Below are 14224 nucleotides of genomic sequence, written 5' to 3'. Positions count from 1 at the left end.
ATGGGGGAGACAACAGGGGAACAACTATGCTCATGCAAGGTAACAGACTAAACAAATTAGAAGTGATCTTAGAAGAAAGGCACTGGCTTTTTAAAGGGGACCCAGAAAGGACTTAAAGAAAAAAAAATAAACATTTTTATTTAAAGTTTTGAGTTCCAAATTCCATCCGCCTTTCCCTCTCTCACCACCCCCACCCCCCAGGCGGCTAGCAATCAGATATAGGTTATACATGTGCAGTTATGTAAAACATTACCATATTGATAATTTTATATAAGAAAACTTGAATAAAAGAAAAAATTAAAAATAGCATGCTTCAGTTTGTGTTTAATCAATATCAATTCTTTTTTTTTTTTTGAGGTGGATAGTATGCTTTATCTTAATCCTTTGGGATTGTCTTGGATCATTGTATTGCTGAGAATAGTTAAGTCATTCACAGTTCTTCATCAAACAATATTGCTGTCACCGTGCACAGTGTTTTCCTGGTTCTGTTCATTTCACTATATATCAGTTCATAGAAGTCTTTCCGGGTTTTTCTGAAATCTTCCTGTTTGTCATTTCACAATATTCCATCACCGTCATATACCACAGTTTGTTTAGCCATTCCCCAGTTGATGGGCATTCCTTTGATTTCTAATTCTTAGCCACCACGAAAAGAATTGCTATAAATATTTTTGTACAATGGGTCTTTTTCTCCGTTTTGGGATGTCTTTGAGATATAAACTTAGCAGTAGTGTTGCTGGATCAGAGGGTACGCAGAGTTTTATAGCCCTTTGAGCATAGTTTCAAATCACTCTCTGAAATGGTTGAATCCGTTCATAACTCTATAAAGAGTGGATTAGCATCTCAGTTTTCCCACATCCCCTCCAACATTCAATATTTTTTGTTATATTTGCCACTCTAAGTGTGTGGTGACCTCAGAGTTGTTTTAATTTGCATTTCTCTGATCAATAGTGATTTAGAGCATTTTTTATATGACTATAGATAGCTTTGATTTCTTTATCTGAAAACTGCCTATTCATATCCTTTGATTTCCATATCCTTTATCAATTGAGGAATGATTTGTATTTTTATAAATTTGACTCAGTTCTCTATATATTTGAGAAATGAGGCCTTTATCAGAGTTACTTGTTTTAAAAATTCTTTCCAAGTTTTCTTCTTTCCTTATAATGTTTGTTACATAAGTTTTGCTTGTGTAAAAGCTTTTAAGTTTTGTGTAATCAAAATTACCTATTTTACATTTTGTATTGCTCTTCTCTAAATCTTCTTTGGTCCTAAGTTCTTCCTCTGCCTATAAATTTGACTGATAAACTATTCTGTGCTCTCTTAATTTGCTTATGGTATCAGCTTTTATGTGTAAATCATGTACCCATTTTGACCTCATTTTAGTATATGGTGTTAGATGTTTGTTTATACCTAGTTTCTGCCAAACTGTTTTCCAGTTTTCCCAGCATTTTTTGTCAAATAATGAGTTTTTTGTTCCAAAAGCTTGAATCTTTGGGTTTATCATATACTAGATTACTACAGTCATTTACTATAGTGTAATTTGTACTTATTGTGTTCCACTGATCCACCTCTCTATTCCTTAGCCAGTACCAGATTGTTTCGATAATTATTGCTTTATAATACAGTTTGAGATCTGACATTTGTTTTTTTGTTTGTTGTTGTTTTTTGTTTTTGGTGAAGCATTTGGGTTAAGTGACTTGCCCAGGGTCACAGAGCTAGTAAGTGTCAAGTGTCTGAGGCCGGATGGTGCTCTATCCACTGCACCACCTAGCTTCCCTGAGATCTGGGACTGCTAGACCACCTTCTTTAAGTTGCATTTCTTTTCATTGATTCCCTTGATATCCTTGATCTTTTATTCTTCCAGTTGAATTTTGTTATTATTTTTTCTAGATCTATAAATTTTTTTTTTTTTTTTGCTGGGCAATGGGGGTTAAATGACTTGCCCGGGGTCACACAGCTAGTAAGTGTCAAGTGTCTGAGGCCATATTTGAACTCAGGTACTCCTGAATCCAGGGCCAGTGGTTTATCCACTGCACCACCTAGCTGCCCCTAAAATATTTTCTTGATAGTTTGATTGGTATGGCATTAAATAAATATACTAACTTAGGTAGGATTGTCATTTTTATTATATTGGCTCGGCTTACCCATGAGCAATTACTATTTCTCCAGTTGTTTAGATCTGTAAAAAGTGTTTTATAGTTCTGTTCAGGTAGTTCCTGGATTTGTCTTGGCAGGTAGACTCCCAAGTATTTTATATTGTCTACAGTTTTTTTTTGTTTTGTTTTTGTTTTTTAATGAGACATTTGGGGTTAAGTAACTTTCCCAGGGTCACACAGCTAGTAAGTGTTAAGTGTCTGAGGCCAAATTTGAACTCAGGTACTCCTGACTCCAGGGACGGTGCTCTATCCACTGCTCTGTCTACAGTTATTTTGAATGGAATCAGGAAAGGATTTTTGCAGGAGTTGGAATTTTAGTTGAAACTTGAAGAAAGCCAGGAATTAGAGGAGGAGGAAGAAAAACATTCCAGACATGGGGGACAGACAGCCATTCAAAATACACAAAATTGGGGCAGCTAGGTGGAGCAGTGGATAAAGCACTGGCCTTGGATTCAGGAGGACCTGAATTCAAATCCAACCTCAGACACTTGACACTTACTAGCTGTGTGACTCTGGGCAAGTCACTTAACCTCAACTGCCTCACCGGAAAAAAAAAAAAAAGAAAAGAAAATACGCAAAATCAGGAGACAGAGAAACAGCAAATGGGCTAGTGTGTACTGGATTGTAGAATGCTGGGAAGAGAGTAAAGTGTAAGAAGATTGAAAAGATTGGAAGGAGTTCTTTTTCCTGACAATCCTCAACCCTGGATCATTTCCACAGTGCACCTTACTCATTCCTGTTCCTACAGCTAAAAGGAGGGAATGTCATCACTATGTGACCAGTTCCACTACAGACTCAATGTTTTCTAATCTCAAATAGGCCTTCTTACATTTAGCAAGATGGTTCAGTGGATAGAGTCTGAGTTTGGAGATAGGAAGGTAGAATTAAAATGTAGCCTCAGACATTAGCCAAATGATTTTGGCCAAGTCCCTTCAAGGAAGACTTGAGTCAAATAGGGCCTTAGACACTTACTACCTATGTGACCCTGGACACTTAGTCTCTGCCTGCCTCAGTTTCTTTAAATGTAAAATGGGCATAATAATAGCACCTACCTCACAGGATTGTTTTCAAGATCAAATGAGATATTTGTAAAGTACCTGGCACATTGTAAGCACATAATAAATGCTCATTCCTTCCCCTCTGCTCTCCCCCCAACCTCGTTCTTACTGCAGGAGAAAACTCTTATTCTTTCTTGATTCTTTCTCAGTGATTCCAGCAGCCATTCTATACTATTTCATAAGGGGCTCCCAGTGCCTCTACTACCTTCCTTTTCAGGAAACCCAAAGGTTTAGTAGAGCTGAAAGAGAATTGAGAGATCATCTAGTCCAAACATCTCATTTTAGAGATGAAGAAACTGAGACCCAAAGATATTGACTCATTCCCATCATACAGGTAGTACATGGCATTGTTAGGATTTGAACCCAGGTTCTCTGATAACAAATCCAGTGTTTTTTCCTTTGCATCATGGATTTTGAACTCCTCATTATCTTCATCCTTTCTCCTTTATTATTTTCCCTAAGAGTCTTACCAAGTCCAACCTCTATGATCTATCCTTGATCCTAGCCTCTCTTCCTCCAGGAGTTTGTCTATTTATCACCGTTAGTTCTTTCTCTTTACTTACAAATATATTAAAGTTTTCAGTGCCCGTGCCATACCCTCAAGATATTGTCTTTTACTCTTCAAGCCAAACTATTGTAATGGCTCCATTTCCTGTGCTACTCAATCACATCTCAATCCCGTTCGGTCTAGCTTCCTACTTAAACACTAAGCTAAAATTGTTCTGTCTCTGAAACAAACTCTTTAACTGTTAAATCCAGTGGCCTTTTCTCAGCCTTCAAACTCCTTAACATTTCTGCAGCTTTCTCTTGATCACCTCTTCTTTCTGGACATTCACTTCAACCACCCTTCCTTAGTCTTCTTTGCTGGGTGGTAGCCATAGGACTCTGTCTTGGTCTTTCATTTTTACTTTGGCTGAAGCATAGTAGATTTTGCCCTGGTAACTTATTTTAACTCCCTGTGCATCTTGCTATGGGTAAGTTCATCCTATTCACCACACCCACATTATAATTTTTTATTGTATATTTCCATCCATCATATAATTTTCCTTTGTTTTCCACTCCCTTTGAGTTTGTTCTTCCTTTAATCAGTCCTTTCTCTTATTCCTTCCTTTCCCCTTTCCCCTTTCCCTTTCTGTTTTTTTGTTCAGTGAAGTGTATTTTTATACCCAATTGTGTGCCTATTCTTCCCTTCTTTGGCCAGTTTAGATTTCCTTCTTGTTTGAGGCTTCTACTTTTATACCCTTATTATGTGAGATAATTTTCCCTATCCTTCCCTTTCTTTCTGACCTCTATGTACTGCTCCTTTGCCTTCCCTTTGCATTCTTCTTCTGTCATCAAATCATAGCAAAACTACACCTAGCCCCTCTGTCTAATAGACTCCTTCTGTGACCCATCATGATGCTATAATTCTAAGCCAATACATGAAACTTCTCCCAATTTTAGGTTGTAAACATTTTATCTTTTTTAGTCCCTTGTGATTGCTTGTTCATGTTTACATTCTCATGTTTCTCCTTTGTATTTCCAAGTTTCTATTTAGCTCTGGTCTTTTCATCAGGAATGCTTGGAAGTCTTTCATTTAACAGGTTTGGTTTTTTTGTTGTTGTTAGAATTATATTCAGTTTTACTGGCCACATTATTCGTGTGTGTGTGTATGTGTGTATATATATATATATATTATATATATATATATATACACATATATATATACATACTTCAACTTTCTAGAATCTCATTCTAAGTTCCTTTATAGTGACAGCTGCTGAATCATTTATTATTCTGATTGTGGCTTCTCAGCATTTGGGTTTTGTTTTTTTTCTTTCTGGCTGCTTGTTTTTTTCCCCCTCCTCTTCTAATATGGAAGTCCTGAATTTTGGCTATAATGTTCCTGGGAATTTTCATTTGGGGAGAAGGATATTCTTTCAGAAGGTGACTCATGGATTTTTTGAATTTCTACTTTCCCTCTTGTTCTAAGAGCAGTTTTAAGATTTCTTGAAATATGGTATCATCTTTTGGTTATGGTTTTTAGCCAGTAAAATTATGTGGTTTTTAAATTTTTGTTTTATTTTTAGTTTCATATTCTGTCCCTCTTCCCTCTCTCTACATTCTCACCCTTAGAGAAGGCAAGAAAAACAAAATCCATTACAAATATGTATTGTCATGTAAAACAAATTCTTGCACTAGCCATGTCCAAAAAAAGAAAGAAGAAAGAAGGAAATATGCTTCAGTCTACTCTTTGAGGCCAGTAGCTCTCTATCTGGAAGAGGATAGTGTATTATATCATGAGTTATTTGTAGTGATTGGTCATGTTGATCAGCCAGGTCTTCAAAGTTGATTTCCTTTACATTATTGCTGGTACTGTATAAATTGATCTCTTGGTTCTGCCCACTTCACTTTATTCATATGACTTTTCCCAGATTTTTGAGAAACCATCCCCTTCATAATTCTTACAGCACAATAGTATTCTAATCCCATTCATACACCATAATTTGTTCAGCCATTTGATTGGCATCTCCTTAGTTTCCAATTCTTTGCCACCAGGAAAAGAGCTGCTATAAATATTTTTGTACGTATGAGTCCTTTTCCTCTGTCTTTGAATACTTTGTAGTATCAGACCTAGTATCAATATTGCTGAGTCAAAGGGTATGCGCAGTATAATAGCTTTTGGGGCATAATTCCAAATTGCTTTTCGCAAAGGTTGGACTACTTCACAGCTTCACCAATAGTGCATTAGTGTAACTGTTTTCACACAGCTCCACCAGCATTTGTCATTTTTTTTGGTCAACTTAGCCAATCTGATGGGTGTGAGGTGGTACCTCAGAGTTGTTTTAATTTACATTTCTCTAATTATTAGTGATTTAGATTGTGTTTTCATATGGCTATTGATAGGCAGTTTTCAGAGGATAAAATCCAAGCTATTCATATCTTTCAGCCATTTATCAATTGGATAATAGCTGTTATTCTGGTAAATTTGACTAATTTCTCTCTGTATCTTAAAAATAAGATTTTTCTCAGAGAACCTTCCTGCAAGGATTTTTTTGTTTTGTTTCCTTCTTTTCTGATATTAGCTATGTTTGTTCTGTTTGTGCAAAATGTTTAATTTTTGTAATGAAAATGATTTATTTTACCTCCCATGAATCTCTGTCTCTTGCTTGGTCATCCATAGATCTGACAGGTAATTTTTTCCATGCGACATGAGCTGTCTTATAATGTCACCATTTATATCTAAATCATGAATCCATTTTGAACTTATCTTGGTATACAGTATGAGATGTAAATCTACGCCTAGTTTTTGTGAAGCTGCTTTCTAGTATTCCCAGAAGTTTTTGTCAAATAGTGAATTCTTGTCCGAGTAGTGGAAATCTTTGGGTTTTTAAAGCTCAAGGTTTTTGTGCTTATTTGCTTTTTTTTTTTGGTGGGGCACTTGTGGTTAAGTGACTTGCCCAGGGTCACACAGCTAGTGTCAAGTGTCTGGGGATGGATTTGTACTCAGGTCCTCCTGAATCCAGGGCCAGTGCTTTATCCACCGCGCCACCCAGCTACCCCTTATTTGCTTCTTTCTTTCTTTCTTTCTTTCTTTCTTTCTTTCTTTCTTTCTTTCTTTCTTTCTTTCTTTCTTTCTTTCTTTCTTTCTTTCTTTCTTTCTTTCTTTCTTTCTTTCTTTCTTTCGAGGCAGTTGGGGTTAAGTGACTTGCCCAGGGTCACACAGCTAATAAGTGTTAAGTGTCTGAGGCCAGATTTGAACTCAGGTACTCCTGACTCCAGGGCCGGCGCTCTATCCACTGCGCCACCTAGCTGTCCCTAGCTGCCCCTAGTATTGTCATTTTTATAATATATGTGTGTGTGTGTGTGTGTGTTATCAGCCTACTTATGAGCAATAGTTTTCCTTTTATTTAGATGTATTTATTTGTAAGAAGACTATCTTGTAATTGTGTTCATATAGTTCCTGTGTGTGTCTTAGCATACTTCCAAGTATTTTCTACTGTCTGTAGTTATTTTTAAAATATTTTCTTTATTTAGTATTTTATTTTTCCCCCAGTTACATGTAAAAACAATTTTAACATCTGTTTTTAAAACTTTGAGTTTCAAATTTTCTCCCCCTTTGAGAAGGCAAGCAATTCGATATAGGTTATACATGTGTAGTCATGTAAAACATTTCCATATTAGTCATGTTGTAAAAGAAAACAGACAAAAAACTTCAAGAAAAATAAAGTAAAAAAAAATTATGGGGCAGCTAGGTGGCACAGTGGATAAAGCATTGGCCCTGGATTTAGGAGCACCTGAGTTCAAATCCGACCTTTGGCAATTACTAGCTATGTGACCCTGGGCAAGTCACTTAACCCCTCATTGCCCTGCCCCCTCCCCCCCAAAATTATGCTTCAATCTGTATTCAGCCACCATCGGTTCTTTTTCTGGGGATGGATAGTATTTTTCATCATAAGTCCTTCAGAGTTGTCTTGGATCATTGTATTTCTGAGAATGGCTAAGTCTTTCACAGCTGATCATCTCACAGTATTGCTGTTACTTTGTATACAGTACACTTTGTATCAGCTCACATAAGTCTTTCTGGGTTTTTCTGAAAGCATTCTGCTCATCATTTCTTATAGCACAATAGTATTCTATCATAATCACATAACACAATTTGTTCAGCCATTCCCTGTAGTTATTTTAATTTTCTCTTTCTGTTTCTTCCTGCAGAACTTTGTTAGTAATATATAGAAATGCTGATTTAGATAGGTTTATTTTATATCCTGCAATTTTCGCTGAAGTTGTTAACTTTCAGCTAGTTTTTTTAGTTGATTTTCTAAGTATATCCTTATATTGTCTGCAAAGAATGATAGGTTTGTTTCCTCATTGACTGTTCTAATTCCTTCTGTTTCTTTTTCTTATTGTTATAACTAGCATTTCTAGTATAGTATTGAATAATAGTGATGATAACGAGCATCCTTGCTTCAGTCCTGATCTTATCCCCATTATTAGATAATGCTTGCTCTTAGTTTTAGATAGCTGCTGCTTATTTCTAGGAAAGCTCCATTTATTCTTGTGCTTTCTGGGGAAAGGAAAGGGCATGATATTGATGCATCTATTGAAATAATCATAACATTTTTTTGTTAATATGGCCAATTATGCTTACAGTTTTCCTGATAGCAAACCAGCCCTACATTAGTAGAAAAATTCTAGCCTGGTCATAGTGTTTGATCTTTGTGACATATTGATGTAATCTCCTTGCTAGTATTTTATTTAAAATTTTTCAAATGAATATTTATTAAAATTAATATTCAATAGGAGGATTTATCCATTGTTTTCTTTCTCTGTTTTGACCCTCCCTAGTTTTATAAGTATCGATACCATATTTTGTCAAAGAAGGAATTTGGTAGGACTTTTTTATCTAGTTTCTGAAACAGTTTATATAACATTAGAATTAATTTTTAACTGATGGAATTTACTTGTAAAACCATCTGCTACTGGATTGTTGTTGTTTTTTTTTCCTTAAGGAATTCATGTATCATATGTTTAATTTCTTTTCCTAAAATGTAGTTATTTAAGTATTCTATTTCTTATTCTATTAATCTGGGTAATTTATATTTTTGTAACTATTCATCCATTTTATTTAGATTGCCAATTTTATTGACAGATAGTTGGGCAAAATAGCTCCTAATGATTGCTTTTATTTCTTCTTCTTTGGTTATGAATTTACCTTTTTCATTTTATTTAGTAATTTTATTTTATTTTTATTTGGTAATTTAGTTTTCTTTTTAAAAATCAAATTAGCCTGTGGCTTATTTATTTTTTCCCCCCAAATCTTGCTCCTACTTTTATTTATTAGTTTAATGTTTATTTCTTTATTTTCAGTTTTGTTACTCTCCTTTGATTTTTCAGGATTTCTATTTTGGTGTTTAATTATGAGTTTTTAATTTGTTGGTTTTCTAGATTGTTGTTGGGTTGGTTTTTTTAGTGGTACACCATATCTGTTGATCTGCTCTTTCTTTTATTGATTTAAGCATTTAGAGAGAAATTTTTCCCTACTACATAGAGTTTCCGTAGCATCCCACAAATTTTGGTATGTTGTCTCAATGTTCTAATTATCTTTAATAAAATTATTATTTCTATAATTTATTATTGGACTTATTCTTTGGGATTAAGTTATTTAGTTTCCAGTTAATTTTCAATCTATGCTTCAAAGACTCTTTATTGGATGTAATTTTTATTGTACTATGGTCAATAAAAGATGCATTTAATATTTCTGTTGTTCAGTCATGTTCGACTCTTTGTGACCCCACGGACCATAGCACACCAGTGCTCTCCATGGGTTTTTTGTTTGTTTGTTTGTTTTGGTGGGGCAATGGGGGTTAAGTGACTTGCCCAGGGTCACACAGCTAGTAAGTGTCAAGTGTCTGAGGCCGGATTTGAACCCAGGTACTCCTGAATCCAGGGCCGGTGCTTTATCCACTGCGCCACCTAGACACCCCCCTCCATGGGGTTTTGTTGGCAAAGATACTAGAGTGGTTTACCATTTTCTTCTCCAGTGGATTAAGGCTAACAGAGGTAAAGTGACTTACCCAGGGTCACACAGCAATTCGATTAAGTTTTTGGACCCCTTATCAGAATAATGTTTTTAAATACATAAAATATGTATGATTACAAAGGAAGCCATTTAAAAAAATTAGTTATAAACATTTTTTAAATGTACTGATCTCAGGTCAAGAATACCTGATCTATGTAATAGATCATCTGTGCCCTTGATCTCCCCTCCATTTTGCTAACTTCATCTTGGTTACTCCTTTGCTCACTATCGTTGTCAATAACGGGGCCACAAAGGATTTGCCACACCTGGGCTATATCCATTTCCACATAGATTGGTCTGTCTAAAAAAATTTTTTTTTTGCTTCCCTGATTTCAATCTTAGAAGTCAAGTCTTTCCTTACTTTTAGTAATCATAACTCAGCTTTCATTCATTAATTTACCCAAGTGCCTTTTGGGGGGCATGTGGGGGGGTACAATGAGGGTTAAGTGACTTGTCCAGGGTCACACAGGTAGTAAGTGTCAAGTGTCTGAGGCCATATTTGAACTCAGGTCTTCCTGAATCCAGAGCCAGTGCTTTATCCACTGTGCCACCTAGCTGCCCCCTCCCCCACCTCCGCCAAGTATTTTTAAGAAGTTTTTTTATTTGTTTGTTTTTTGTTTTGCTTAGATCTCCCATCTCTTGTGGAGATGGATAGCTAGGTAGGTAGCTCAGTGGATATATTGGACCTAGAGTCAGGAAGACCAGAGTTCAAATCCAGCCCAAGACACTCACTAGCTCTGTGATCCTGGACAAGTCACTCAACCTCTCTTTGCCATAATTCATTGGAGAAGCCACTCCAGTATCTTTGCCAAGAAAACCCCATACTGGGCTACAAAGAACCAGACATAACTGCAGTACTGAACAACAATGACTGACCACCTTTTGTGGCACTGAACTGTAAAATTATTCTTACTTCTCTTAAACTTACTTTGTGCAAATTGAAAAATGTGTTTCACCGTCAGATTATCATGAGATTTGATTCATTTTATTTAAGGTTTGTGAAAAGTTTTATGAATTTTGCTTATATACATTCTCAGTCTGTGCTTTTTCAGTCTGAAAAAACATTTATTTTTCTCTTCTTAGTCTTTCTCTGTATATAACTCTTCCATCTCTCACCTGCTCCAAATCACCCACTCTGAGGTGTAGATTCACCATAATTTTAATTTTAAGTTTTCTTTTTATGTTCAGTATTCTCAGTGATGTACAACATACTGTTAGCTTTTTAAATGTGGGAGAAAGGAGATTTGTGGATTGACCTAGCATCTTATTTAAATATAAGCTAATTTTTTTTAAGCCAGACTGGGTAGAAAACTCAAATAATTTTTCTACTTGTTAGTAGGACAAAACTAACTAAACTAGCCATTAAAACTTGGAGATATGTATTTATAGCAGCTCTTTTTGTGGTGGCTAAGTATTGGAAGTCAAGGGATTGCCCATCAATTGGGGAATGGCTAAACAAACTCTGGTATATGATAGTGATGGAATATTATTGACAAGTAGGATGATTTCAGAAAAACCTGGAAAGACTTGTATTAACTGATGTATAGTGAAGTTAGCAGAACCAAGAGAACATTGTACAGAGAGACAGCAATATAGTTTGATGAAGACTGTGAATGACTTAACTATTTTTAATTTTAATTTTTTTTTTTTAGTGAGGCAATTGGGGTTAAGTGACTTGCCCAGGGTCACACAGCTAGTAAGTGTTAAGTGTCTGAGGCTGGATTTGAACTCAGGTACTCCTGACTCCAGTCCGGTGCTCTATCCATTGCACCATCTAGCTGCCCCCTTCACTATTTTAAAAAAAATTTTATTCTTAATTTATGAAATAACACAAGCATTCCTATAACATAATAGAATAAAAAGATGATTGCACATGAAACTGCATATCTATTATGTACAACTTACTCTTTCTTTTAAATATATAATAAAGTTCTCATATAGTTTTTTTCTTTGTCTTCCCTCCCCATCCCTTGTCCTACAGATGGCTACCATTAGACACAAACATATCTTTCTGTCTATCTGACTTAACTGAGCACTAAACATGATATTTAGATGTCCCTGGGGGGCATCTGAAGCATCTCATGCCAAGCCCTTACAGTGGCTGTATCAACAGCATCTCCTAAAGAAAGAATCAGGGCACAAAAGATGTGACTTAACCAGAGTCACAAAATGAGTCCGTTGCAGACATGGGAATAAAAAACCATCTCTCCGTCTTATTTTTCAATTATGAAGCCCGAACAATTTCCCTTTGATTTGCTCCATGCTGGAGTCACATCTTAACAATACAATGATCCAAGACAATCCCAAAGTACTATTGATGAAACATACTATCCACCTCCAAAGAAAGAACTGATACTGATGGAACACAGACTGAAGCATGCTATTTTTCACTTTCATTTTTTCTTTTTATCAAGTTTTCTTGTACAAAATTACTAATATGGTAAAGTTTTACATGATCATACATGTGTAACTCATATGTGATTGCTTACCGCCTCAGTGAGGGGGGAGGGAAGGAGGGATAAAAATTGGAACTCAAAACTATAAATAAAAATGTTTATTACTTAAAAAAAAGACTTGGAGATATGTTTTAAATTTTGGTAAAGTGAACTTTGGGAATTATGTGTAGATAATCTCATACATAGTATAAAGTAAACTATAAATTGAATTAAATTCAGAACAAATGCTCATTTTATTAGATTTGTGAGCTGAGTAAAATTTATTTTAAATACTAGCTATTTTTCAAAAGCCAGCAACTAAATAGTTTTGCCAAAATCACATGAATACAATTTTATCTAGGTGGCTTAGTAAATAAATAGCCTGATATAATTCAAGAGAATTTAGAAAAATTGTGACATTTTACAGTTAAGATTCCTCATATGAAATCCAGTAAATTTTGGGTGGGGCTTGATATAGATTTATATAAAAATGTATAATGCCTCATTTATATGCTCATTAGACAGGAATAGAAACTGGACCTGTGATTTCCCTGAGCTAGTGAAGAAATTCTACCAGTACAAGTAAGCACCTCCTCTATATTTTATAGTCTCATAAAGAGTTGCTCAGCACTTACGAGGTTTAAATGACATAGCCACTGTGCCATATTACCTTGATGTACACTCAAAACATTGTATTTTCTAGGTACAATGAAAAAATGTGTGCGTGTGTATATATATATACATATACATATATATATTATATATACAGGTTAAAATTAAATACTAATTATAGTTTTTATAGCAATGTTTTAGGACAGAAGTTTTTAAAGTAATTTTTATTGATAGTTTTTGTTTTAATATTCTGCTTGGTAGTCCTAATCCTAGTGTTCTAGACCATACATAGTGTGGTGCCAATTTCTTATCTCAACCAAACTGTATTTGGTTGTATGCTTATGTTGTTCCTCATTCCTGGAATGGACTCTTCTCACCCCTCCGTTCCCACTTCTCTGCTGCTCCTCTTTCTTTAAGACATAACTCAGGTTCTACCTTCTCAAAGTCTTCTCCCAGATCTCCACACCTGCTCAAAGTGAATGCCTGTCTCAGGTTTCTTAGATCATTTTACCTAGACCCCCTACTTTACACTTTTATCATGCTCACTTTTTAAATCATAGGTATTTGAGTTTGTGTAATTCACTCTACCCATTAAACATAAACTTAGAGTAGTAACTGTACCATGTTCAATATTTTGCATATTTGAGTATTCTTTGTTCCATTTCTAAAAAATTTACTTGGTTTGAGCTGTACAAAAAGTGGAATGGGCTACACCTTGCTAACCTCATCACTGGAAACATCTAGAGGATCATAAATTTTGAGCTAGGGTAGGACCTTAGAAATAATTTAATCTAACTCCTAGATTTTACATATGAGGAAACTGAGGCCCATAGAGCTTAAAAGATTTGCAAAGGTTATACAGGTAGTGAGACAAACTGAATAATTAGTTGATGGAAATGTAGAGTAGATTTCTTATTGGTTGAATTCTGGGGCACCTTACACCTCTTGAGAATCTATGATATTACAACCATATTGTAGTTTTTAACCTATCCCTTTTGACACAGCTATTAAAATCTTAAATGTATTACATTTGAAAACCATCATCTATTGAATATAAACTGTATAGTAGTGTAACAAATATTTTACTAGTAATTTTACCTGGTTGATTAATTTTTGCTAGCTAATTGGGCTAATTAATTAGATCCTTAAAACTACAGAATTTTAGAACTAGAAAGGACCTGAGATTCACTCAAGTGTCCAGGGTATAATGCTGGGAATGGACCCCTTCATTTGCAAACCTTTCTCAGTCATTTAAAGTTTATTATGAAAAGTCAGGCATTCTTTTTACAGTGGGAAAGAATTGGAAATTATGGGGATACCCATGAATTGGGGAATGGCTGAATACGTTGTGGTATATAAATGTAATAGAATATTATTGTGCTGTAAGAAATGATGAGC

General features: G+C 35.2%; 1 protein-coding gene across 9 annotated transcripts in view; it reads left to right on the top strand.

The window, feature by feature from the left end:
• Window positions 1–14224, top strand: part of WDR20 (WD repeat domain 20) — a 94162-nt gene that overhangs the window by 9626 nt on the left and 70312 nt on the right. Inside the window, exon 2 of one of the 9 annotated variants that reach the window (XM_043985246.1) lies at window positions 11761–12092. The exons of the other annotated variants lie outside the window; for them this stretch is intronic. Coding sequence (XP_043841181.1) covers window positions 11761–11802 — 42 coding nt within the window. The 3' untranslated portion in view covers window positions 11803–12092. Of the gene's footprint in view, window positions 1–11760; window positions 12093–14224 lie in introns of those variants that run through there. 9 annotated transcript variants of the gene reach the window in all.

The sequence above is a fragment of the Dromiciops gliroides genome, chromosome 2 (assembly GCF_019393635.1).
Source record: "Dromiciops gliroides isolate mDroGli1 chromosome 2, mDroGli1.pri, whole genome shotgun sequence".
Taxonomy (NCBI): domain Eukaryota; kingdom Metazoa; phylum Chordata; class Mammalia; order Microbiotheria; family Microbiotheriidae; genus Dromiciops; species Dromiciops gliroides.
The sequence above is the reverse complement of the archived record's forward strand: the minus strand, read 5'-3'. Positions and strand labels throughout refer to the sequence as shown.